The sequence below is a fragment of the Sus scrofa genome, chromosome 6, assembly GCF_054392235.1.
Source record: "Sus scrofa isolate SSC_HxYL_T2T_F1_AM1 chromosome 6, Sscrofa_HxYL_maternal_Yorkshire_Landrace_v2.0, whole genome shotgun sequence".
Taxonomy (NCBI): domain Eukaryota; kingdom Metazoa; phylum Chordata; class Mammalia; order Artiodactyla; family Suidae; genus Sus; species Sus scrofa.
Window position 1 is genome coordinate 162,890,261 of NC_139388.1, and position 27,764 is coordinate 162,918,024.

The following is a 27,764-nucleotide window of genomic DNA, read 5'->3' on the forward strand; positions in this document are numbered from 1 at the left end:
GTGGGTAATGGAGCTCCATTTAGATGGGCAGATGGAAGAGTGGACATTGTTATCCCTGTTTTTTACAGTTGAGGAAACTTGCGCACTAAGAGGTTGAGGAGTGAGGATTCAATTCTACATCTGTCTGATTCTAAAGCCTTTAACCCACTGCTTGCCAGGAACTCATCCTGCCTTTGATTTTGCCTTGAAGTCGAGATGAGACACCAAGGAGCCTCACTTTCCCATAGATTTCATTTTACGGTCTCTGTGTCCTTGGCAGAAGGTAAATCAGATTTTGCAAACAACCCCAGCCAGTGTAAAAGGAAGAAAAAGCCATTCCTGAAGCCTGGTTACATACTCTGTTTGTCCTGCGTGGATTTTCCCTCAAGGATCTCTCTCTCTCTCCTCATTGCGGTTCCTTTGTAATCTGATGCACCAAACAGCCATGTAGAGGTGCAGCTTGGCTCCTGAGAGGGGGCATCAAAGGAAGGAGGAGGGGCCTGAGCCTCATTTTCAATTTGCTGAAACTTTCACATTCTTCCCCAGGTCTTGAGTTCGGTTAAAAAAAAAAAAAAAAAGACTTGTGTTTATCCTGGGGACTATGTGTTTTTCATGCCCCCTTAGGAAATATTATCCATGTGTTTTGAATTTATTTTTTGCTTGACTAATCAAAATACTGTTGCACAAGAGACTTTGGATGTCCAAAGAGCTGTCTTTTAAAATAAATGTCTTTTATTTTGCCTTTGGAAACAGCTAACCACATTTTATCAAGAGTCAGCAGCCTTCTCTCTTCAAAGGATTGAGTTTGACACTAAAGAGTTTATGGATGGAGAGAAAGAAGAGTTATTGGCCACCACCATCTCCTAACATTTATCCGGCTGTGAGATGCTCAGGAGTATACAATGTGAAGTTTTCAAAATGAAAACTTTAAGAAAACCGTGGCTCATTTAAAAATATTAGGACAATTTGAGAACAAAAATAATTCCCATATCCCTGTACCTTGTTGGGAGAGAGGGGTGTTTAAAAATGAGAGTCCAGATTCTTCAGATGCTCCCATTATTCATATGTTAGATCTTCTTTGCCTATCTACTCTACTTATTGCTTTTAAAAAATCCTTTTTGTTTCTTTATTTTTGATTGAAAAAATGTCTGTCCTTTGTTATGATGTTAAACTTGTGTTTCTTTGCTGTTGAGTTCCTTCTACTCAGCCTTCATTTCTATAGTAGTTTTTCCTTTATTTCTATTTCTACCTGGTGTGGTATATTCTAATCCTGAGTTTTTCTAGTACTAATTAATATCATTCTTTCATATTTTGTATCATTTTCTTAATTAATTTTATTCCATTTTGGGGGATTAGATTACAGTTTCATCTGTTTAGTGTATGTGTCTTTTTGGCCTGCTTTCATTGACTATAGGGATACTTTTTAATCTTCTTTTTACATAAGTTAAGAAGGATAAAGTGACTTTCCCAGGATCTAAAAACAACTAAGTAGCAGAGCAGGTATTCGCACCCATGTTTATCTAACTTCAAAGCCTGTAATCTTTTAACTAATGTTATTTACTATTGAAAGTCTACTGTGCGGCAGACAATTTACAAACAAAATCTCATTTAATACAGCATCTTGCAACATCTTCTTATTATTGATGAAGAAACCAAGGCTTGGAGAGCAGCTGCAGGTGGTTGTGGGCAGTTGTGGTTGTTTCAACAGTTATAGGGTACTAGCTCCTTAGTTCCTGCGCAACAGCCCTGGTGTGGTTTTAAAAGCAGCAGCCACTATCCTCGGCAACTCAGCAAAGCCTATGGGCTGATGAGCTCTAAGGCTGAGGTGGTAGCATCTTTCTGATGTTTGGGTAATAATTTATTCTGTTTGCTACTCTTCCTGTTCTACTTCCTTTTGTTCTTCCTCTGTGCTCTTATAGCCCTTCCAGTACTTTTGTTATCAATACTGTGAATGAAATCTCTTTGATTTAAATAACAAAATCTGTTGTCCTGAATCAGACACTATCTAATGCAGTTACTTGCTTCCATTCCCTCATTCATTCTTTTATTCATTTAACAAAACATTTATTGATTACCTACTAAGTTATGGGTATTTTGGAAACAGTGATTAACAAGATAGACAAAGTCTCTGCCCTCATGAAGCTGGTATCCATTGGAGCTGGAGCTGCAACCTACGCCACAGCTGCAGCAATGCCAGATGCTTAACCCATTGCACCGGACTGGGGATTAAACCAGCGCCTCCACAGAGCCAAGCTGGATCATTAACCCACTGCTCCACAGCAGGAACTCCTGATTTAACCTTTGTATTCCCAGTTTATCCTGCAGTACTTCAGACTTGATTGATATTGACTTGTTTTTGGAAATGAATATGTTATAACCTTAAAGCAACCCAGGAAACCATTTTTAGCAGACATTGCAGAGCTGTACATGTGATCTCAAGTTCTCCGACTAGACTCAATTTCTTCAAAGTCAGTAAAACACTGAATCTGTCTTGCTAGAGTACTGAATGTTAACTGTGGTATGTAACAACCAGTTGTTAGAAGGTGTTAGTGGTAGGTCTCTGAGGACTCTCACTGAGGCCTGATGAAATCAGAGGATTCATTAACTGGGACTTAGCTTGGTGAAAAACCCTTTTCCTCACTGGCAGGAAATGAATGACAATCAATATTTGTATAGCATTTTATTACATCTTCACATCATCAGATGCCACTTTTACCCTTATAGATGAAGAAAGGAGGCTCAAGGTGGGTCAAGATACTCCAACTGGCAAGTGGCAGAGCTAGAACTAGAAACCAGATCTTTTCCCGAAAGGGAGATTTTCATTTCAGTAAAACTGAGTGTCTTTGTGGAGGTGGCCACGAGATCCTTTGATTTCACTTTCAGGTGGTCGATAAAGTAAGACAGGTAGAAATGAAGGCAAATCCTTTTGCCAGGTCTTTCTAATTGCAGAATTCTAATCAATCAACACTGTGCCTAGGTGCGTCTTTATGTAAGACTACGATTCCCAGCAGGCCACAAGGTACCTACTGGAAGACTTCGACTCCCAGCATGCCCTACTTTGGAACTCTGAGTCCCAGAATGCAACGCTCCTCCCTGCTGGGGGGAGGGGGAAGAGAGAGGCGTCGAGACTACAGTTCCCAGCATGCAGCGCCGCCCCCAATTTCTAGCGCCTCGCTGGTCCCTGCCTCGGAGAGACCTTTTGGGTTTCCGAGGACAGACCAGGGAGTCCCAGCTCCCTTTGGGGGATTTGCCTCCGGGGCATTTCTGGCCCACTGAGCCTGTAAAGACGAACCTTCGAAAGGATGGGTTGGGGCCTGAGGCGGGCTTTTCTCAGGCAGTGTTTGAGGCAGCCCCAATGGGGTCCTCTGGGGGCCTTCAGGCCTTTGAACTGCGGTGGCGGGCGGGCTCACTGTATTCTGTACTCCTCAGGGTAGGGGCCGCCATCACCATGGCCACGGCTGCGAGTCGGCCCTGCGCCGGCGGGTCGCGGGACATCCTTTGGCGCGTGAGTGCTGCGCGCACGGTGGCAGTCGCTCTGCTGCTGCGGGGCTCGGGCTGGGTTGGGCAGGCGAGCGCTAGTAGCCCGTGCGCGCTGGGCGAGGGAGGGGCCGCCTAGAGTATCAGCGTGGGCATCGCGTGGGGAAGGGGAGAGCTGAGCGACTGATTTCTGGCTTGTCCGGAGGTGTGTTGGGTGGAAGCTGGTTACAGGGGGAGGGGCGTGCTAGGGAAAGCTGATTACAGAGTGTGCGTGCGGGACGTCTTCAGAGCAGACTTGTTATGCCTTGTAAAGTGGGAAGTATGGGAATTGGCGCAGGGAATGGGGAAGAGTTGTATGCAAGGGTGGTGTACTTAACTAGGTGCAAATCAGTAACTTGTTGATTACTTGGGTTAAGAAGCAGGGAAAGAATGCCCATAATCGGAAAGTCTGTGGCATGCATTTAGCAGAGGCTGGACTTGGGGATTAGGTAGTTAAGGAAGACGGGTATTTTATCAAGTTAGGGGAATGCGTGCACTGTGGGCCTGAGATGAGGAGGTACTTCTGGTTGAAATTCAGTCGACAGTTCTGCATCCGTTCTGGGGAGGGCAAAGAGTGATATGATAGGCACTGGTGATTAAGATGTGAAAACAATGCAGTAGGTGTCCAATAAGGAGAGCATATCTAATCATTGTAAACAAAATTATAATATATAGGTGGTTCCCATGAAATGTATACACTTTCAGATATTTATTTATTTATATATCAATTAAACCTAGAGAGACAAGTATAAGTTGCTGTAAAATACACTTGTAAAACTAAATAAGATCTCCCTTACCCCCCAAGTGTGATATTTAGTGTGACACCTGACTCTGACTAATGAATGCACCAACTCACTGATATTACAAGATTTTGCAGTGGTACGTAATGTTATTCATAGTAGTAACCAGTGGGGCTTATATATAGCTGCAGGGACTGTCACCTGGGTATAAATACTAGTGGTTAGCATCTTGTATGAAAACATAGGATTTGCATAGCTGAAGTAGTTTAAGTGACTTCATGATTGAGGGGCTTTTTTGTTTAACTATAGGTTTTGGGCTGGAGGATAGTTACAAGTATTGTCTGGTCAGTGCTGCTTCTGCCCATCTGTACCACAGTATATGTACTCGTCAGCAGCATTGATTTATTTCATCCTATACAGTGGCTGTCTGGTAAGTGATATTCAGTTTGGGGAAAACAATTTTATTGGACCCACTTCTCAACATAAAAATCGCATTATGTTTTATTGTTTGTTTGTTTTTTGTCTCTTTGCCTTTTCTAGGGCTGCTCCCGCAGCATATGGAGGTTCCCAGGCTAGGGGTCTAATCGGAGCTGTAGCTGCCAGCCTATACCAGAGCCACAGCAACGCTGGATCTGAGCAGCGTCTGCGACCTACACCACAACTCACGGCAATGCCGGATCCTTAACCCACTGAGCAAGGCCAGGGATCGAACCCGTAACCTCATGGTTCCTAATTGGATTCATTAACCACTGAGCCACGATGGGAACTCTGAAAAAAATTGCATTATGTTTTAAATAATTTATTTTAATTACTGTATTGACAATGGCAAATCATTCATTTTGAGGTAATCTTGAGGCATTCCTTTCCTAATATATACCTTTTCACTATACAGTAAGGTTAGTAAACCCATCAGAGACTGTATTATCACACAACCAGAAAGCTCATTTCAAGATCACGTAAATGCAAATTTAATTTTGTTTGTCTTTTCTGTTTGGCAGCTTTATTGAGATTGTATTTTAAGGAAAAGAAATGTTCCTTTTAGCTATTAAAAAATCATAGATAGAAAATATGACATAGCTTTTAAAAAAACCTGTCTAAATTAAGAATACTTTTTTTTTTTTTTTTTTTTTTTGTCTTTTTAGGGCCACACCTGCGGCATATGGAGGCTCCCAGGCTGGGGGTCTAATTGGAGCTGTAGACACTGGCCTACACCACAGCCACAGCCATGCCAGATCCAAGCTGCTTCTGCGACCTACATCACAGCTCATGGCAATGCCAGATCCTTAACCCACTGAGCGAGGCCAAGGATCAAACCTGCATCCTTATGGTTCCTAGTCAGATTCATCTCTACTGCACCACGACAGAAACTCCAAGAATACTTCATTTCTATGTTGTAGCTGATAAGAAAGATGAGAAAAGAGAAGAGAGGGAAAGACTAAGTAAGGAACATAGAGTTAAACTCAAAGATTGATGAAGAAGAAAAGATTGGAGCAGGCTAATGTTTCTCAGAATCCTTGGAGATAAATAAAACTAATAAATTCATTAAACTATATTTTATGTTAATAATAGCTACCAATTATTGCTACTTACTGTGTGCCAGGCACTGTGCTAAGCATCTTAGGTATAGTACTTACTCTTTCCAAATTGTATATGATAATGAAGTAGTATCTCTACTTAAATGAGGAACTGAGACTAGGTTATAAGTTTGTGCAGAAAAACAGCTGCTAAGTCACTGAACTAGGATATGAACTAGGTCTGTGTGTTCAAAGCCTATGTTTTTCCATTATGCCTCCCTCGAATTAAAAAAAAGAGAGAAATGTTCCCAGAGTAGGTTTTGAAGTCTTTAAATTCTTGCCTAAGGCTAAGGAACACAAATACTCTTGAAATTCTTTTTTTGCCATTTGTAGCAACAGTAACAATAAATTTCTTGTGCTCTGGAAAGTGGGAAGTATGTTGTCAATTTAATTTTTGTGAAGAAAATACCAGTTTTCAAGGAGTTAGAGGCTTTATCTTGGGGCCATTGAAGAGATATTGCTGCTAAAGAATTAAAATCATTTTAAGTTTTTTTTTGTTGAAAAGTATCAATCACTTCTTGGGTGGGTCCCAGGAGTCAGATGAAGTAAAGCCATAAGCCCGCACAAGGATGACAAGTGTTTCCGGAACCACCTTGCTTGCTTCTGCATCACACTTACGAACTTGGCTGTCTAGTTGCAACCTCAGAATCGTCAATATTGCAATCTAGAGCCATTACTAATTGTTCAGAATGGGCATCTGAGAAAAAAACTTGCTGCCGTTTCATGGCCAAGGGTTCTTTAATCCTAGTACCACTTTTTCTCCAGATTGCCTTTGATGTATGCCATTTTCTCATCAAATATTACTTGTTCTCTCCAACTTTTGCTTCATAAAGTCTTCACAGAGAAATTGTAGTCTTGGAGTTCCCATCGTGGCGCAGTGGTTAACGAATCCGACTAGGAACCGTGAGGTGGCAGGTTCGGTCCCTGCCCTTGCTCAGTGGGTTAACGATCTGGCGTTGCCGTGAGCTGTGGTGTAGGTTGCAGACGCGGCTCGGGTCTTGCATTGCTGTGGCTCTGGTGTAGGCCGGTGGCTACAGCTCTGATTGGACCCCTAGCCTGGGAATCTCCATATGCTGCAAGAGCGGCCCAAGAAATAGCAAAAAGACAAAAAAAAAAAAAAAAAAAAAAAAGGAATTGTAGTCTTTCCTTGCTTAATTCCAGTCCCATAAACCAGTTCTTTCCTTTAGCTCAGTATAGTGTTCGAGGTTAATTGTGGATGCCTAATAAATATTTTTCAATAATTTTAGTCAATGAATACAAATTTTAAAAATAATCAGTTCCTTTTTTTTCTTTCTTTCTTTTTGGTGGCACCCACAGCTTGCAGAAGTTCTGAGGCTGGGATGGAACCATAGCCATAGCAGTGACAATACTGAATCCTTGACCACTAGGCCACCAGGAAACTCCCCTGTTTCATTATTAAGTCTTAGCCTATTTGAACAAACATACATCCTTATTAGTTTTATTTCTCTTACTCATGTTTTTAGGCACTATATATGTATAAATTTTTTATTAAGAACTTTGCCACAGTTTTTAAGTGGAATACTGATTGTTGAACCCCTCTAAAATGTGAATGTATTATTAGTATTTCGCAGGAATATCATGGGTTTTTTGTTTTGTAATTCAGCTCATTTGAATGATAAATAAATTATGCTATTTCTTGAAATTTTTTTTAAGCTCTAGGGAGTAATTGCATTTTTTAAGAAGAGATCTGAAAAATATTTACATTTTAAAAAGAAACTTCGTTGGTATGTTACTAAATGTGGTACTTCTCTGTTTCCCATGATGAAATATGTTTGCATATGGTATTATTTTGTCTGATGTTAACATCTGGGTTATCTAAAAGAAATTCTAGTATAATTTTAAAAGACCTGGAGCTTGGTCCAAATATCTCACACTGTAGTTCTTGAGTTGATGTCCTATGGGATATGTCAGCAGTATATGAGTAAATTCTTAAGAGTTAACTTTTAAAATTAAAATGTAGTTGTGGTTCAAGCCTTTTTCTGCTGCAGTATACTAAACATGACTGTGTGACTGAGTAAACTTACTAATTTATCTCTCTTGTGTTTTAGATTCTTTCAGTGGTCTGTATAGTTCCTATATTATATTTTACCTTCTGCTGCTATCAGTGGTAATAGTAATAATAAGTATTTTCAATGTGGAGTTCTATACAGGTGAGTTTTCAAATATTAACCATGTTTAAAATATCTGAATTTATTACAGGCAGACCCCATGCCTTTTGTATGTCAGTGTGTATATCAGAGGCTGTGCTTTGTGTCAGGGTTTTAAAAATATATATAGAAATATATGTCTTACCTGAAAATTTATTTGATTGATACTTTCTCTGTTTTTAAAAAATAATTAGGACGTTCCCATCGTGGCTCAGTGGTAACGAACCCGACTAGGATCCATGAGGATGTAGGTTCAGTCCCTGGCCTTGCTTAGTGGGTTAAGGATCTGGCATTGCTGTGGCTGTGGTGCAGGCTGGCAGCTACAGCTCCAATTGAACCCCTAGCCTAGCAACTTTCATATGCTTGCTGTACATGCAGCCCTAAAAAAAAAAAGAAAAAATCAGAACTCTTAGGATAAATATTGTATGACTCTGCTTATGTATATGTGAGGTATCTAGAGTAGTCTAATTCATAGAGACACAAAGTAGACTGGTGGTCACTGGGCTGGAGGAAGGAGGGAATGGAGAGTTATTTCATGGGTATAGTGATAATGAGTACAGGGAAGATGGAAGAATTTGGAGATGGATGGCAGTGATGGTTGCACAACTGCGTGTACTTACTGCGCACACTACACACTTAAAAATGGTTAAATGGTACAAAAATTTTAATACATTTTTTATCACACACAAGACGATATAAGCTTTTTAATGGAGAACAGCTGGTGTTAAAGTTGTGCTTCAGCAGATACATTATGAAAATAATTTCTAAGGTCTTTTTCAAATATTAAAGTCTGTAGTTCTGTGATTTTCCAACAGAATTAAAAATATTACATTTTGCCTCGGGAGAATCACCTGTTAGATTTCAGAGCTTTTTGTGTTTTTCTCCCTTTCTCTCCTTCCTTTTCCTGCATTTTCAGATTCCTTGAGTCTGTCCTTAAGGTATAATAAGTTTTTTCTTTTACTTTTTTAAGACCGCACCTGCTGCATATGGAAGTTCCCAGGCTAAGGGTCGAATTGGAGCTGCAGCTGCCCACCTACACCACAGCCACAGCAGTGTGGGATCTGAGCTGCATATGGGACCTGTACCACAGCTTGTGGCAACTCTGAATCCTTAACCCACTGAGTGAAGCCAGGGATTGAACCCGCATCCTCATGGATACTATGTTGAGTTCTTAACCTGCTGAGCCACAATGGGAACTCCAAGAAGCTGTTTCTGGTGTTTCCTTTTTTCACCATAACATCATTCCTCCTTTTAGCTCTTTAGTAGTTCTTTGTTAGATATGGTTTAAATTTTCAAATCATTCTATAGATTTTATAATACACCCTTTTTCTTTGCTTTCCTAATCCCTCACTACTGGCTGATGGGTCTCTTTCTATTCAAGCTGTCAATAGAACTCCTAGGCTTGTAGCATATGTTCCTTCACACTGTCCTGTGTACCTGGGTCATCTAGTTTGTTTCCATGTGTGTACGTATTTATTGGCTGCCACCGAGGCACACAGACGTTCTCAGGCCAGGGATTGAATCTGAGCCGCAAGAGTGGCTATCCCAAATCCTTACCAAATCCTTAACTGTTAGGCCACCAGGGAACTCTTGGGTGATTTAGTTTTAGATGCCAGACCAGTTTTAGATCTGCACTAGTCATTCTTTTTTTTTAAATTAAAAAAAAAAAAATTTGCTTATTTTTTGGCCATACCCATAGCATGTTGAAGTACCCAGGCCAAGAATCAAACCAGTGCCGCAGCAGCCACCCAAGCCACAGCAGTGACAATGAGGGATCCTTAACCTGCTGAGCCATACGGGTTACTTCTGCTAGTCATTGTTAAAGCCTGACTAGTTACTCTGGCTTATTCCTTCAACAAACATTTTTATGCATCACTGTGTGCATACTTTTATGCATTGTGTGGGATTAAGAGATGTTATAGTCTTAGTTTTCCTCAGAGAACCATAATTAATCATAATTAATAGTAATACTTTGGATATTTGGGGAATATGGAGGAGCACCATTTACCCAGCATGGGGAGCTTCCTGGAGGAGATAATGCCTAAACCAAACCTCAAAGGATGAGTTGTGTTAAGTAGACAAAGAAGGAAGATTATGTTTGTGGGGAAAGGTCTAGCATAACAAAAGGCTTAACAGCATGTTCAGAGTATTAGAAGTCAGTTGCATGGTCAGAAGGCATTTCTGGGGGGGGAAGGAAAGTTGATAGGAGTCTCTTCCCCACATTGTAAAGCAACTAAGCCCACACGTGCTTTCTGGTTTCACTTCCAGAAATCCTTTTCAGATTATCAAAGGGGTATTAGTGGGGTTCCCGTTGTGGCGCAGCAGAAACGAATCCAACTAGGAACCATCAGGTTTCAGGTTCGATCCCTGGCCTTGCTCAGTGGGTTAAGGGTCTGGTGTTGCTGTGAGCTGTGGTGTAGGTCGAAGACACAGCTCAGATCCTGCGTTGCTGTGGCTGTAGCATTGGCCAGCAGCTATAGCTCCAATTGGATCCCTAGCCTGGGAACCTCCATATGCTGTGGGTGTGGCCCTAAAAAGCAATTCTCCCTTAAAATAAAAAATTTTTTAAAAAGTGAAGAAAAAAGGGGTATTAGAAATTGCCCTGTAAACATTTATTTTGGTGTTTAGTGTTGTCATTATTTACCTAGTTTGTGATTTATTTTTCACAGATGAACTATGTATTAATAATTTAAAATGCTGAAATAAAGATAGCTTGCTGGAGGGCAAGCACTGTCCTAAAATTATTGTTATTTATCGTTTTATGGCAGTTAAGAGAGTGCCAGGGTGGGTACTACTTGAGCTGGCAGGATATTTTAATTGAAAAAAACTGAAAAAATGTTCATCATACTGTGCTTAGGTTTCATCTCTTGGACTCTGGCTTTTCTTTTTCTGTGTGTATCTATTAGTATTTGATCTTTTTTCAAATTATTTTATTTATTTATTTTTTGTATTTTCTAGGGCCGCACCTAGGGCATATGGAGGTTCCCAGCCTGGGGGGGCCTGATCGGATCTGTAGCTGCCAGCCTACACCACAGCCACAGCAACTCGGGATCCGAGCCGTGTCTGCAACCTACGCCACAGCTCACGGCAACCCCGGATCCTTAACCCACTGAGCAAGGCCAGGGATTGAACCTGCAACCTCATGGTTCCTAGTCGGATTCGTTAACCACTGAGCCATGACGGGAACTCCTCAAATTATTTTAATTAAGAATTTTAACTTCCGGTTTTTCCATACCGTGTTTTACGTTGACTCTCAGTTTCTTAATGCCCTGTAGAGTGTTTGTGCCAGGATGAGAGGGAGCAGGGTAGGGCCTCTAACTTTATGTGCTTCACATGATAAAGCCACAGTCATGTGTTTCATTTGCAGTCGTGCCTTCCATTCCCTGCTCAAGACTGGCCCTGATAGGGAAGATCATTCATCCTCAGCAGCTCATGCACTCATTTGTTCATGCTGCGATGGGAATGATGATGGCTTGGTGTGCTGCGGTGATAACCAAGGGTCCGTACAGCTTTCTTGTGGTTCCCTGCACTGGTACTGAGAGGTAATATTCCGTGCATTTTTTCTAAGGTTCCTTGTTTAGTTACAAAGCCAAAGGTGACCTGTATAGATTAGTAGTTTATAGACATTCTTTACTTTCTAGGCTTCTGTAAAAAGTACTTTTTTTCATACACCGAATGTTTTAGATGTTTTATGTTTGTTGACTTCAACAGTTTTTTAAACTTTATTCTGTGCAAGGTGCTTTGCTAGATGCTGTTGGATTTATTAGAATGATTCACACAGGGACTATAAGCTCGTTCAGAGTCGAGAACAGTAGGGGAATTAAGACATGGACACAAACGGATGTAATAGGAAAGAAATAGGAATGCATGAGAAATAGGATGTCATAGGAGGAGAGTGAGATGTCCATATAAAATCTGTGGGAGTTCAGAAGCCTGGGAGGAGGGATTCACATGGCTTCTCAGAGGAGGTAGCATTTAGGTTGGGGTTTGAAGCAAGGATAATGTGAGAAGAATGAAAAAAAAAATTGTCAATAGTTAAAATTGTCTGCTTCAGTGGAGTCCTTTTATAATTTTGAACCTTAACACTGTTTTTTTGTTGTTGTTTTTTTTTTTTTTTTTTGTCTTTTTGTCTCTTTGCCTTTTCTAGGGCCGTTCTTGCGGCATATGGAGATTCCCACGCTAGGGGTCTAATCGGAGCCGTAGTCACTAGCCTAGGCCAGAGCCACAGCAATGCGGGATCTGAGCTGCGTCTGCAACCTACACCACAGCTCACGGCAACGCTGGATCCTCGACCCACTGAGCAAGGCCACGGATCAAACCCACAATCTCATGGTTCCTAGTCGAATTCATTAACCACTGTGCCATGATGGGAACTCCTAACACAGTTCTTGAACAAATGGTATTGATATAAATTTTAAGCTGATATTCTGACTTTAAAAATCAAAAAAGCGAGTTCCCATCGTGGCACCTTGAAAACAAATTTGACTAGGAACCACGAGGTTTCAGGTTCGATCCCTGGGTTCGATCCCTGGCCTCGATCAGTGGGTTGAGGATCCTGCATTGCCGTGAGCTGTGGTGTAGGCCACAGACGTAGCTCTAATTCAACCCCCTAGCCTGGGAACCTCCATGTGCCGCAGGTATTGCCCTAAAAAGACAAAAAAGACCAAAAATAAATAAATAAATAAATAAATGAAAATAAAAAAATCAAAAAGGATTACTGGAGTAATCTTAAGTTCACTCTTGTTCAGTGACTTTAAGACAGGCTTCATGACTACTACTAAATACTTGATTTCCTTTTGTCCCCCAGCTAACAATATATACAGCAGGGTTTTTTCCCTAACGTGATACGTTTTCTTTGGTGAAAGAGGTCCCCGTGAGGGATTGCCCCGTTATAAGAGGCAGCACAGAAGCCCACGGCTATGGCATCTTTATCAGTGGAGAGCCTTTATTCAGTTTACCGGCTTCGTGAGCACCATTGCTTAAGGTCACAGGAGACAAATTCTTACCCTTGTCGGATTCCAGAGGAACAAAGCTAGAGGCTTAAGTAAAAGTCACATTCTCATGCATCAGGGAAAAGGGTTTCGTTAGTCTTTTGCCCACATTTAACCTAAAATGAACCATTTGTTAGGATCTGGGGCATTTCTTAGGTAATTAAGTCAAAGATTTGCCTTCAGTAAATATTAAGCCTAAAATAGTGATATGTGTCCCTGGCTGTTGAATTAATAACCTTTCTCCCTTCAGCTTAGATGGCCCTGCTGCACAAACCTGTTTAAATGAATATCACCTTTTTTTCCTCCTGGCTGGAGCATTTATGGGCTATAGCTATAGCCTCCTGTATTTTATAAACAACATGAACTATCTTCCATTTCCCATCATACAGGTAAGCTGTCATTTGAGGGCTGTCTTAGTGAGACTTGGGCAGCGTTAAAATTGCCTTGGTATGTGTATATATAACTGGCCTCATCTGATTAATTCAAGATTTGATCAGCAAAACCTAGGACTGAGATGCTCAGAACGCCATGTGGAGAGGAGATCTTTGTCTCCATGAGGCTTCAGTGTGTGTCTGTAGTTGCCCCTCCTGCTGCCACTTTCAGAATACCGCTTTGCTCCACTCTTTCCCTCCCTGCTAGGAAGTGGCAGTTGCCGTGACCTAGCGGGGCTGGGAGAGGATGATCATGACATTCACGCAAAGTACCCTTGGGCAGCTGCCAGCTTCTTTTTGAAACTAAGACTCTCATGAGCTTGAGGATGTGCAAGTAATTATAGACTGTGTCAGTTACTGTAGCACATTCTTTTCAGAACAAGGCATGATGTGCATAAGTAAAACAGTTTTGAGCTTTTGAGTGGGATCGTTTAAATTATCTTTCACGCAGGTGTTTAAAAATCTCCCAATTTGGTAGGAACTGTCTCTGGAACTTAGAACCACCTTCTCTGGCAGGAGGGAGAAAGACAGGCTGCAGTTGCTCCAGTGGCCCCAGGGTTCTCCCCAGCCTGATGCCAGTGTTCTTGCCTGTGCTCTTATTTGCTTCATTCCCGCTCTGATGTGCAGGGAACTGGGCTTTGGAGCAAAAGTATTAGAACCAGCTCCTTCCCACTAGGTAGGACCCAGTCTGGTAGGGAAGGACGGGTGTGTAAATAAGTGATGTATCATGAGAGTGTGACAGGTTCTCCTGGTTTAAGTAAAAGTATTCACACGCTTGTTGGAACCTTGAGAACAATTTGATGAGAATACTTATCTACCACAGGGAGATACTGCTCACAGAAAAGGGTCTGGCCTTTACCTCCCTGCCGTCTGTAAGTGTATGGACAGAGTCCTCTTTACAAATTCTTCACGTCTCATGAAGATGAAATAAAAGCAGAGTGTTGGCATTTTTAAAAACCTAAGTGAAAGATAATTTAAACTATACTCTGGTGGCCTAGTGGTTAAGGATCTGGTGTTGGCACTGTTGGGGCTTGGGTTCAATCCCTGGCACAGGCTACAGCATGGCCAAAATAATAATAATAACGAATGAGCAGAGTATCATTTTTGCCACTTCAAAATTTCACAAGGAGAAGAAAACCCAAATCCTGTACAGAAATATCCATAGTGAATCATCTTTGACCCAAACATAATGAAAAATATGGAGAATTAAGAAAATATTAGAGAAAAATGAGATACCCCCAAATACCTTGCGCCTCCATGAACCTCATTAGAAAGTGACCACCTGTTTATTTTCACAGATATGCAGGAGAGCGAACATAGGAGAGTCCAGTAAATGACAGTGCTGATAAATTATTATTTCTACCATGTAATGTCACATTTGTAAAGTTTGACTACTACGTCTTTTGCAATTTCTTTTGATAAAATTTTAAATTATTTTATATTTGTCCAGACCCTTTACTGTATATAGTAGCTATAACATAATATATTTTGTGGGGTAGGGTTTTCACAGTCTTATATTGTACATATTATTCAGTAACTACTTTTTCATGTAACAGTATGAAACAATACATTATCTTTAAGATTGCAGGCTATGAAGCCAGCCTGTCTGCATTAAAATCACAGATTTTTTTTTGTTTTCTTTTGCTAGTTGGTGACTTTGGTTAAGTTACTTAACCTCTCTGTGCCTTGGTTTTCTCATCTGTTAGATGGGGATAATATGACCTCTTTCATGGGGTTGTTAGGTTTAAATGGACCAATAAGAGTAAAGTACTTAGAACAGAACCTGGTATGTGGTAATCATCCAAAGACTGTTAGCTGCTGTTATAATTATTGTTATGTTTTCTGTACTTATTCCATCTCTGTAATCCTTACAATAAGTATAGATTGATATTAATTTTTTCATTCCTGATTTCACATCAATGAGATGTATAATGTAAATAAATATTAGATACTTTAACAGCAGAAAGAGTTGATTTTGGAATAAACTTTGTCTTTTTATACGATGATTATGTTTTATATGTGGACTGTTATAGTTAATGTGCTTGCTTTGGTGGAACCTCTATTTGAATGTGTCATTTGATTCTGGTTTTCTTTTTTCCATAGCAATACAAATTCTTGCGCTTCAGGAGGTCTCTGCTCTTGCTAGTTAAGCATAGTTGTGTGGAATCATTGTTCCTGCTTAGAAATTTCTGCATTGTGTATTATTTTCTTGGTAAGAACTTCTTCTTTTTTTTTTTTTTTTTTTATTTTGTCTTTCTGTCTTTTCTAGGGCCATACCTGCGGTATATGGAGGTTCCCAGTCTAGGGGTCTAATCGGAGCTATAGCCACCAGCTTATACCAGAGCCACGGCAACGCCAGATCCGAGTCGCGTCTGAGACCTACACCACAGCTCACGGCAACGCCAGATCCTTAACCCACTGAGCAAGGCCAGGGATTGAACCTGCAACCTCATGGTTCCTAGTCAGATTCATTAACCACTGAGCCATGATGGGAACTCCAAGAATTTCTACTTTTTGATACTACCTATGTATTGGCTCACAGCTTAAAAAACATCAGTTACAGAGTCATTCTTTTTTTGCTGTTTTTAGTTAAGAGACAATTACATAAAATAACGAAATAATATCCAAACTTAAAAAACAAGGAAATCCTGTCACATGCTAAAACACTGATGAACCTTAAGAACATTATGCTAATAAGCCAGGCACAAAATGACAGTACAGGTTCCACTCATACAAGGCATCTAAAATAATTCAGTTCTTAGAAACAGAAAGGAGAGTAGTGATTGCCAGGGGCTTGTGGGGAGGGGAGAAAGGGGAGTTGTTCAGTGGAGTTTCAGTTCAATGGAGTTTGCAAGATGAAAAAGTTCTGGAGATCTGTTGTATAAGGAGGTGCCATATAGTGTATGTACACTTAAAAATTGTTAAGATGGTAATTTTTATGATTTGTTTTTTTACCGTGTTAAAAATGTATTTTTTTTTTTTTTCTGGAGTTCCCGTCATGGCTCAGTGGTTAACGAATCCAACTAGGAGCTGTGAGGTTGCGGGCTCAATCCCTGGCCTTGCTCAGTGGATTAGGGATCCAGCGTTGCCATGAGCTGTGGTGTAGGTCGCAGATGTGGCTCAGATCCTGCATTGCTGTGGCTCTGGCGTAGGCCGGTGGCTACGGCTCTGATTAGACCCCTAGCCTGGGAACCTCCATATGCCGCTGGTGTGGCCCTAGAAAAGACAAAAAAAAAAAAAAAAAAAAAAAGAAGTTACTCTTGGAGTTCCCTGGTGGCATGGCTGGTTAAGGATCCAGTTTTGTCATTGCTATGGCTCCAGCTGGCCATGGTTTGGCTTGCATCCCTGGCCGCAGAACTTGCACATGCCGCGGTGTGGCCAAAAGTGAAAAAGTTATTCTCTTTTCCTGCCATTCCTAATCAAATAGTCTAGCATACTGACTGAGGTCTTGCTGTCTATTTGGTCTTCTCATCAGCCTCATATTCCAAAGCATGATTAAAGGTTTCTTTTGGGGAGTTCCTCTCGTGACTCAGCACTTAACAGAACCCGACTAGGATTCATGAGGATGTGGGTTCGATCCCTAGCATCGCTCAGTGGGTTAAGGATCCAGCACTGCTGTGAGCTGTGGTGTAGGTCACAGACTTGGCTCGGATCCTGTGTTGCTGTGGCTGTGGTGTAAGCTGGCAGCTGCAGCTTCGATTTGACCCCTAGCCTGGGAACTTCCATATGCCACAGGTGCGGCTCTGAAAAAGCAAAAAAAAAAAAAAGGATTTGTTAACTTTTTATGATCATAGTTTGGTACTTTTTTCCTTTCAGGCCATATTCCCAAAGCTTGGATTAGCACTGCTATGGACCTTCAGTTAGATGAGTAAGTGATACAAGAAAAATCTAATTTTAACACTTTTAACTGTCTCCATTCCATTCTTTTGGATGTTTCGTACTTTCCAGATATTTTATTTAGATTTAACCTTTAAATTATAAAAAAAGTTGTATTCATTTTTGTGTAGACATAGTTTACATAATTTAAAATTCCAATAGTACATAAAAGAGTATGTTGTGAACCTGTTGGCTCCTGTCTCTAGTTACCTAGTTCCTTTCCCTAGATAGAAATAAGCAACGATAATTCATTTTTTGTCAGATACAGCTTTTATATAAGCAGACTTCTTGAGTTGCGTGTCACTCTTCCGTTTTTCTCCTTAGTCGTCATTCTATGCTGTGTTGTGGTAGATAAGCACCAAACCTTGGTTTTCCTCTAATTTTGCCTGAGGAAACTCGATTTGAATTGGGTCTCCTGACCAGTTGAAGGTCTTAGGTAGCAATGGAGTGGCAGCACTGGGGTTTATTCTCGCGGAAGTAGCACATAGGTAAAGCTTTAATGTTTATGTGAATAAAGAATAAATATAAACCTCTCTATTTGTTCTTTTAATTATTATACCACTGTGAGACTTTTAGTATCATTGATCGTACCTACACTTTTTTTTTTCTTTTTAGGGCCGCACTTGGCAGTATGTGGAAGTTCCCAGACTAGAGGTTGAATCAGAGCTACAGCTATTGGTCTACATCAGAGCCACGACAACGCCAGATCCGAGCCGCGTCTGTGACCTACACCGAAGCTCATGGCAACGCCAGATCCTTAACCCATGAGCGAGGCCAGGGATCGAACCTGCAACCTCATGGTTCCTAGTCGGGTTCATTTCCGCTGTGCCATGATGGGAACTCCCCTACAACCACTTTTGAGGAGTGGAAATATTAACACTTAGGTATGTTTGAGATACTACGGTTTATATAGTGTAGCTTTCAGTTCCTACCTTTTAAAAGGTTCTAGGTAAGATTTAGTTTTGTCTTCTCCTTGATCATTAGATATGAACCCAAATAAATGAGTCATTTATTATGTTAGCCTAGGTCTTAAACTGGATCAACTGTAAAGAGGAAAATAATGATACTTGATAGAAATTTAACATAACGGTTTTTCCTCCTTTCACTTAAAAGATGTTTTGTTTGTATGGCAGTGCCTGATGTTCTGGCCTGAATACATGCCAGGCCCTCAGTAATGTTTACTTAAAAGCTGAAAAAAAAAAAAACTAAACCCTTTATCTTTACATACATGCACCCATTGCGCTGGTGTGCACACAAAGGCACACACACACCCCCACCCCAAAGTCAAGTACTAGGCTGGGCACTCCTAACACAAACTCTTTTAAATCTCATAAAAACCCTAAAAGGTGGAATGGAGAGATTATGCCACCATTATATGGATGAGGAAACTGAGAGTAGATTAAGTCAAGTGATTAACAAAATCCCAATATTTACAAATAGCAGAATCAGAAGTTCTAATCCTGTTTTTTCAGTTGCTAAGCATGTGATTGTAGGATTATGATGATTTTGCAAATTGATCTATCCAAGGTTTTGGTAAGATTGCATGTATTCCCTTTAGCATTCTAACAGAGTTCTAGAAATCATTTTGAAGGTAAAGTTTGTTATTTTTAGACAGTACTTTGTGCTTGCCACTCCGATGCAACTGTTTAGAGGGTATACAGATAAGAGTTGAAATCTGGTCCAGGAGATCTACTAGTTATGTTGAGTGGTTTTAAGTATCAAGCTACAAAACAACTGTGATAAAATTTTACCCAGCCTCTGGGGAAGGCTTCTTTCTCTATAGAGAATGATGGTGAATTCGAGGAACTGAGCTGGTTTAGGCCTCCTCTTCCCTTAAGGCTCCCTTGTGTGCTTTATGAAAAGGTATTCATGAAAGAACTCTGTAGGGTACAAAGGAGAGGAACCTATTGCTGTTATTATTTAGAAATAGGATTTATTTGTTTCTCAGTATGGGGCCCCAGGTCTGTTAAATGCCTAGAGTGTATTTTCCTCACAGGATTAAATAGTAATTTTTGCTTTCATAGGCAGTTTCATAGGCCTCTTGACACTGTGAGTGGCCTCTTGAATCTCTCATTACTCTATCATGTCTGGCTGTGTGGTGTCTTTCTGCTGATGACTTGGTACATCTCATGGATACTCTTCAAAATCTATGCCACAGAGGTTAGTATTGAGTTTTTCGTCAATGCGTATCGGTCTTGGAGTGCACAGGCGTATTTTTCGAAGAGAACGTTGTGCCCAACCCCATTTTGAGGAGTTGGATTTTGGTCTTACTTCTGAGACTTCATAAGAGATGTATCATTTACAACTATCATTTATTTGTATTTTTTTTTCTGGGGAACAGGGTTAGTGTTCTTAATGTTTGGAAACTAAACTGAATGAACTCCTAGTGGTACTTATTATGCTTTATCGATATTGTGAGAATTCTCTTCTGAAGGTTTCCATTTCTCTACCAAGCATATGCTAGATCAGCCTGACTATTTTTTTTTTTTGTCTTTTAGGGCTGAACCTGTGGCACATGGAAGTTTCTAGGCTTGGGGTCGAATTGGAGCACAGGATCCGTGCCATGTCTGTGACCTACACCATAACTCACGGCAACGCCAGATTCTTAACCCACAGATCGAGGCCAGGGATCATACCTGAAACCTCATGGTTCCTTGTCAGATTTTGTTTCCGCTGCACCACAACGGGAACTCCTGAGGGCAGATTTTACTTTATTTTTTATTTTTATTTTTATTTCATGTCTTTTTAGGGCTGCACCCAAGGCATATGGAGGTTCCCAGGCTAGGGGTCTAATCAGAGCTGTAGCTGCTGGCCTATACCACAGCCACAGCAACACCAGATCCGAGCCCAAGTCTGGGACCTACACCACAGCTCACGGCAACGCTGGATCCTCAACCCACTGAGCAAGGCCAGGGATCAAACCCACAACCTCATGGTTCCTAGTCGGATTCGTTTCCACTGCGCCATGATGGGAACTCCAAATTTTAAAATTTATGTTGAAGAAATGATTTTATTTTATTATTTATTTATTTATTTATTTTTTGTGTGTTTTTGCTATTTCTTTGGGCCGCTCCCATGACATATGGAGGTTCCCAGGCTAGGGGTCGAATCGGGGCTGTAGCCACTGGCCTATGCCAGAGCCACAGCAATGAAGGATCCGAGCCGCGTCTGCAACCTACACAACAGCTCATGGCAATGCCGGATCCTTAACCCACTGAGCAAGGGCAGGGACTGAACACGCAACCTCATGGTTCCTAGTCGGATTCGTTAACCACTGTGCCATGACGGGAACTCCTGAAGAAATGATTTTAAATGAGTGGGAATTGCATTTTCTTTTTCATCCAAATGTTTGTCTTAGAAAATGAGTGTTTCTGTAGGTTTGTATCCTTCAGTGCCTTCAGAGACATTTTGTTTCTTAAATTCGCTTCTGTAATTAGAAGCCAGAGATCTAGCATAATTGGGAAAGTTAACATTTTAGAAGGTGGTGTATTTAGATATATATAATTTTAATGCAACCAGTTTTACAAGGAACACTAAAGACATTAATTTGATTGTATTGTCTCCTTTATAATAAATTTCAAATAGTGCTAATTTACTGAATGTAATTAAGTCATGGAAATAATCATTTCATAGCCTGTATATTTGTTTATATTTGATAGGCCCATCTGTTTCCTGTTCAGCCACCATTTTCAGAAGAGTCAGATGAATGCCTCCCAAAAGTTTTAAACAGCAGTCCTCCCCTCATCATAAAGGTACCAGAACTGTGCATTTTGTGTCTTTACATAGTCATGGTTCACTTATCTTATGGCGTAGGCTTGATACTTAGCATATTTAAGCATTTAGATATATTTTTTGAGAGCCTAGAATATTCCAATACTCTAAAAAAGTGTTATAAAAATCCACCTACATGCTACAATGAGTGCTATTTACCTTTTGAGTATTCATTACAAGTGGCTAAAATGCAAGTAGACATTGCAATGTATGCGTATAATCTAGGCTAATTCTATATTCAATATAGATATAAAAATATTTCAAGCATAGAATATAATGATATACAACTATATAACTTTAGCTCTTCACACACTCCTCATGGTAGCAAAACAAAACACACTATGTTTTTGTTTTTTTAATCATTTGATCAAGATTTTGTTTTTAATCTTTTCGTTTTTCGTCTTTTTAGGGCTGCACCTGAGGCCTGTGGAGGTTCCCAGGCTAGAGATCAAATCGGAGCTGCAGCTGCCGGCCTACACCACAGCCATAGCCACGTCTTTGACCTATACCACAGGTGACGGCAGTGCCAATCCTTAACCCACTGAGCAAGGCCAGGGGTTGAACCCGAGTCCTTATGGATACTAGTTGGGTTTGTTACTGCTGAGCCACGACAGGTACTCCCTGGATCAAGATAGTGTCATTCATGTAGTGTTGATGGCTGTTATGATCAAAGGAATACTTGACAGTATATACATATTCAGTGAACTCCCTTAAAATTTGAATAATGATCGTGGTCCTCATACAGATCTTAATCAGAAGAGTAAAGAAGTTGGAATAAGTTTATAAACCAACCTAAGTGAGAATAAATTGTTTTGATTTAAATTTCATTTTGAAGGATTTCTCTTGTGGTGCAGCAGGCTAAGGATTCAGTGTTGTTACTGTAACAGCTCAGGTCACTGCTGTGGTGTGGGTTTGCTCCCTGGCCCAGGAGTTTTGATATGCTGTGCGTGTAGCCAAAAAAATTCTGCGTTTTGAAATTTTAAAGTAGAACTGCAGGAGTTCCTGTGGTGGCTCAGTGGTTAACAAATCCGACTAGGAACCATGAGGTTGCGGGTTTGATCCCTGGCCTTGCTCAGTGGGTTAAGGATCTGGTGTTGCTGTGGCTCTGGCGTAGGCCGGCGGCTACAGCTCCGATTCGAGTCCCAGCCGGGCAACCTCCATATGCCGTGGGAGCGGCCCAAGAAATGGCAAAAAAAAAAAAGACAAAAAAAAAAAAATACAATATATATGATCTTGTTAAGAGATCATAGTACTTAAAAAAAGAATTGAAAGGAAATAGAACTTAGAATTTGGATTACACTCTAGAAAAGTTAGAAACTTTTCAGTAGAAGAAAATGATCTGAAGTTTTGCTTACCTTTAAATATCAATTATGGCTAATATATTAGATAAACAAAAATACCAGTTACTCTTTTGGTTATTTAACAAATCCTTATTTACTGGGCAGATGTCGTCACTGCTAGTGGCTTAGTGTGAAATGATGAATAAGATGTAGCACAGCTTAATGGAAAAGGCCGATACATAGAGTGCTGGCAAGTGCAGTGAGGTCCACTTACTCTGCTTGGCACCAAAACAAGAGACCGTCACGAAAGGGATGATGCCTTGAATGATGACTGGTTTGCTAGGAAACAAAATGAAAATTGTCACTTAAAAAGTACAGCATAAGTTGTGTATCTGCTGTGTGCTAGATACTCCTTTTGGACACAGCAGTGAGCAAGATGTCTCTGCCTCACCGTTCAGTGGGTGGAACCAGATGAGACAAGTAAGCAGGCAGTTACAATTAATTATATTAAGTACCACGGTCCAGAGCTGTGTGGATATGTATTTCTGCCAGGGAGGTTCCAGGAGGAAGTGGTGCTTTAAGTTTTCCACCACAAGGTGGGAGGGAACACAAAGCGTTCCCTAGATCCTGGTCGCCGGAGCCCACAGTAGCTAGAATAGCCTGCAGAGGGTAAAGGCAAGAAAGTTCTGGAAGTCTAGAAAGGAAAGTTATGGTTCTGAAAAGTATATCCTTCATGAAAAATTTTGATCAATTTCCCCTTAGTTATGTAGTCTTGAGCCCAATTCATAAGTAAGATTTTATATAGAGGTTCAAAAAAATTAAATAGTATGTTTTTTGTTTTTTTCCTCTTTTAGTATTTGGCCTTGCAGGACCTGATGTTGCTTTCTCAATATTCTCCTTCACGAAGACAAGAAGTTTTCAGCCTTAGCCAACCAGGTACTGATAAAAGTAATAGACCTAATAGTAACTGGGTATATTTGTGCAGAAAGTGTTTCACTTAAGGTTTTTCTTTCTTTTTCTCTCTCTTTTTTTTTTTTTTTTTTCCCTTTTAGGGCCACACCTGAGGCATATGGGAGTTCCCAGGCTAGGGGTCGAATCAGAGCTGCAGCTGCCGGCCTGCACCACCGCCACAGCAACACGGGATCTGAGCACCCCTCAGTGACCTACACCACAGCTTGTGGCTATGCCAGATCCTCAGCCCAGTGAGTGAGGCCAGGGATCAAACCCACATCCTCACACTCTGTGTCAGGTTCTTAACCTACTGAGCCACAGTGGGAACTCCCACTTAAAATTTTTGATGAGGCGAATTTATTAAAATATCACACATCATGGAAGTTCCCTTCATGGCTCAGAGGTTAACAATCTCGACTAGGATCCATGAGGATACGGGTTCGATCCCTGGCCTCGCCTAATGGCGTTGCCGTGGCTATGGTGTAGGTTACAGACACTGCTCGGATCCCAAGTTACTGTGGCTGTGGTGTAGGCCGGCAGCTATAGCTCCGATTTGACCCCTAGCCTGGGAACTTCTATATGCCTCATGTGTGGCCCTAAAAAGAAAAAAAAAAAATCACACATCAGTGAGTCCATTAAATGAAGTATTGATTTCAGTCTTGTAGAACTAAGTGTTTGCATTGCTGTGGTTAGAAATTATATTTCCAGGGAAAGTATTATTTATTTATTATTATATATTTTTTTTTTGTCTTTTTGCCTTTCCTAGGGCCTCTTCTGCAGCATATGGAGGTTCCCAGGCTAGGGGTCAAATCGGAGCTGTAGCTGCCGGCCTACACCACAGCCACAGCAGCACGGGATCCGAGCTGCTGGATCCTTAACCCACTGATCGAGGCCAGGGATCGAACCCACAGCCTCATGGTTTCTAGTCGGATTCGTTAACCACTGAGCCACGACGGGAACTCTGGGGAAAGGTATTTTTAACCCGTAATATTATTTCTTTTGGCCCCCTTATTTCCTTTACCTGAAGAAATTATGGGGTAGGTTGGCAGCTTTAGAGTAGAAAAGTACCAAATCACAGAAATTGTAATGCTAGAAATGGTCGTAGAAATCAAGTGGTCTAATCTTTAGATGAAGGACCTAAGTCTTGGAGAGATTAAGAGGCTTGGTAAAGTTAACGTCAGAGCTGGAATAAGAAATGCTGTGATTTGTCTGTTAAGTGCTGAGCTTCCTCCTCCTGCCTTGCTACTTTGCCTTACTGAAGAAGAAAAAAAAGTGCAAAGGAACTAGATTTGACAGTGGTAACCCAAGGATTGCCCTTGACAATTCTTTTTTTTGTTGTTGTTGTTGTTGTTGTTGTTGCTATTTCTTGGGCCGCTCCCGCGGCATATGGAGGTTCCCACGCTAGGGGTTGAATCGGAGCTGTAGCCACCGGCCTACGCCAGAGCCACAGCAACGCGGGATCCGAGCCGCGTCTGCAACCTACACCACAGCTCAGGGCAACGCCGGATCGTTAACCCACTGAGCAAGGCCAGGGATCGAACCCGCGACCTCATGGTTCCTGGTCGGATTCGTTAACCACTGCGCCACGACGGGAACTCCGCCCTTGACAATTCTGAAACACTTCTCTGTTGTTACTTGTCAAGCTCCTCCAGACTGCACCTGTGCCGGTGTGCTCCCCGTTGTCCCGAGAGGGAAAGGCATCTGGTGACCGTCAGCCGCCAGTGGGGACAGAACCTGGGTAGCTTTACATCTCTAGTCAGCTTTTCATTGTTCTGCCAGACTTGCTGATTCCCACATTATAAAATAAACCTATAGTTACACGTTACAGGGAAGTGAAAGCCAGTTATGTGAAAACATAATTGATTGGCAGAGTTCCTACTGCGGCACAACAGGATGGACAGCATCTGGTGCACTGGGACGCAGGTTCAGTACCTGGCCCAGTGCAGTGGGTTAAGGATCTGGTATTGCCGCAACTGTGGCGTCGGGCGCAACTGTGGCTCGGATCTGATCCCTGGCCCAGGAACTCCATGTGCCAAGGGGAAGCCAAAAAAGAAAAAGAAGAAAAAAAATGATGGGAGCCTTTCTCCTTCAATAGCATAATCCTGCTGCTGTGTGAAATTAACCATGGCAGTACTTTTCTAGCAGACTTAGGTTCACTTAGGAATTCTCTGTACACTTTTTACCAGGTGGTCAAGTAATGTAACAGGGTGGCATGTTCTCTGCCAGAGAACATATTATCAAAATATAACTGGTCATAGAAAAAGAGATCAGATATGTGGTTACCACAGGCGGGGGTGGGGGTTGGGGGTGGGACACAGAATTAGATGAAGGCCGTCGAAGGTACAAACTCCCAGTTAAAATATAAATACTGAGGACGTAAAGTACAACATGATAAATGTAATTCACACATGTTGTATGTTATATATGAAAATTGTTGGAGTAAATCCTGAGTTCACATCACGAGGAAAAGATTTTTTCCTCTATTTAATTTTGTATTTATAAGAGATGATGGATGTTCACGGAACTTATTGTGATAACCGTTTCATGATGTAAGTCAAATCATTATGCTACGCACCTTAAACTTCCATAATGCTTTATGTCAATTATATTTCAAAACTGGAAGGCAAAAAATGGAGCTGGACCATTACACAGTTCTTCGTGGTCCTGAGTTAGAGCGGTATAAAACATCCAGGGGCCTACTGACGGAGTGCTTTTGGCCAGGCCCATGGCACGTAGAAGTTCCTGGGCCAGGGGACGAAACCCACACCACAGTAGGGACCCAAGCTGCTGTGACAGTGGCAGATCCTTAACCTTCTGTGCCACAAGGGAACTCCTAAGTGGTATACTTCCTGAGTTGTAAATGGGGGAAAATACGTAAGAAGGGACCTACATGAGGAGAGAATGATTATTTGGCACCCAGGCTGGAGAAACAAGTTTTAAGTGGACACCTCTTGAAGCACAGTTGATTTTTACATGACAGCCATAGAAGATAAGGGTCCTAGAAAATTGAAAGCTATTGAAATTAAAAGAATTAAGAGACTTATTAAGAGTGTGGATCACAGTAGTTTAAGTTAAATAATAAAACAGGAGATACATAAGCTCCCAAGTATAAAGTATGGTTACTGTCAAATAACATGTTGCTTCCATAGATGTAATAGCAAACAGGGGCTCCTGCAAATAAAAATGAAAGGAAGCACAGTGACAGGTCCCTGGAGGCTCTGGGGTGCATCTCATTAGACACCTTCATTGTCTTAGTCTTCAGTCTGTGCAGCACTACTAACAAAGTAACGGTGGTCTTTTTCACTCAAAGTATGCTCCACTGTTTGGCTTAAATTAATTAGGTAATTTTGTTTTAAGGGCCACACCTGCGGCATATGGAAGTTTCCCAGGCTAGGGGTTGAACTGGATCTGCAGCTGCCAGCCTACACCACACTCATAGCAATGCCAGATCCAAGTCGGATCTATAACCTACACTGCAGCTTGCAGCAACATCAGATCCTTAACTCACTGAGCCGCAAAAGGAGCTTCTGTTTGGCTTTAATTTAGCAACCAGTTTGAGAGTGGGGTTTTTTTGCTTTTTTTTTTTTTTTTTTTTAAATGGTAAAATAGCAAATGTTTGCTTGTAGACCTTTAGGAAAATTATTTTATCCAACTGTTTATTGAATTCCTGCTGTGTATTAGATGGCATGGGCATAAATAGTAGCTGAACTGAGAAAATCAGGCCCTGAGACAAAGGTTAATATAGTATTTCTTGTAGATTTTTTTCTGACCATTTTGAGAGAATTTTACAAGATTATCTCCATTTTAAAAGTTGGTATTTGTACCTCTTAGGTGGCCATCCGCACAATTGGACAGCCATCTCAAGGGAGTGTTTGAATCTTTTAAATGATATGACGCAGAAGCTTGTACTCTACCAAGAAGCTGCTGCCACGAATGGGAGAGTGATGTCTTCATCCTACGCGGGGGAACCGAAGCAATTGGATTCTCCAGGTACCTCCTTGTACGACTACTGAGAGAGGGGAAGTGCTTACGTTTTATTTCCTGCAGAGGAGACAGTAGTTCACCTAAGGAGATGTATGTAAGTGCCAAGTGTGTATTTTTAGGGAAAATTGATCCGGTGTTTGGGATATTGTACTGAACCAAATCAGAGTCCTCAGTAACACCGTAGTTTGAAAAAGGGAAGTCCAGTACGTCAGTCGTGTTAAAAAGGCCAACAAAAGATGTTGGTCATCACATAGAGAACCTCAGCTCACTCTAGTAGAGCCCTGTGAGCCACAGGTGATACGGGGTGCTGTTCTGGTTGCCGTATCCCAGAGGGCGACAGTTGCTGGACAGTGCCGGACGGGAGCAGCTGAAATGACTCAGTGATTTCGGGTGGGGGTATTACATTCATTGTTTTGAGATAGTTTGAAAGATGAATGCTGAGAGGAACAAGTACAGGTGGAGGAACCTGTGCTGTTTCACCAAACCCTTAAGTAGGAGGAACC

At 41.2% G+C, this 27,764-nt stretch overlaps 2 protein-coding genes across 5 annotated transcripts in view; both read left to right on the forward strand.

Annotated features, from left to right (window-relative positions):
* The window catches only part of YIPF1 (Yip1 domain family member 1), a 54,648-nt gene extending 52,178 nt beyond the window's left edge, over positions 1-2,470 (forward strand). Inside the window, exon 13 of the transcript XR_014808235.1 lies at positions 69-2,470. The gene's annotated coding sequence lies outside the window, so the exon portion shown is untranslated. The remainder of the gene's footprint in view (positions 1-68) is intronic.
* A 542-nt stretch (positions 2,471-3,012) lies between these two features.
* Positions 3,013-27,764, forward strand: part of NDC1 (NDC1 transmembrane nucleoporin) — a 56,351-nt gene continuing 31,599 nt past the window's right edge. For 2 of the 4 annotated variants that reach the window (XR_014808221.1, XM_003356460.5), the window contains exons 1-11: positions 3,393-3,484; positions 4,545-4,665; positions 7,879-7,980; positions 11,345-11,519; positions 13,219-13,357; positions 15,503-15,611; positions 17,216-17,267; positions 19,300-19,435; positions 20,935-21,027; positions 23,181-23,262; positions 27,109-27,267. Coding sequence is in view for 3 of the 4 variants with exons in the window: in XM_003356460.5 (XP_003356508.4) it covers positions 3,428-3,484; positions 4,545-4,665; positions 7,879-7,980; positions 11,345-11,519; positions 13,219-13,357; positions 15,503-15,611; positions 17,216-17,267; positions 19,300-19,435; positions 20,935-21,027; positions 23,181-23,262; positions 27,109-27,267 (1,225 nt within the window). In the remaining variant the exon portion in view is untranslated. Of the gene's footprint in view, positions 3,247-3,392; positions 3,485-4,544; positions 4,750-6,864; positions 7,981-11,344; positions 11,520-13,218; positions 13,358-15,502; positions 15,612-17,215; positions 17,268-19,299; positions 19,436-20,934; positions 21,028-23,180; positions 23,263-27,108; positions 27,268-27,764 lie in introns of those variants that run through there. The other 2 variants (XM_084965009.1, XM_084965008.1) reach the window with 2 other exon arrangements.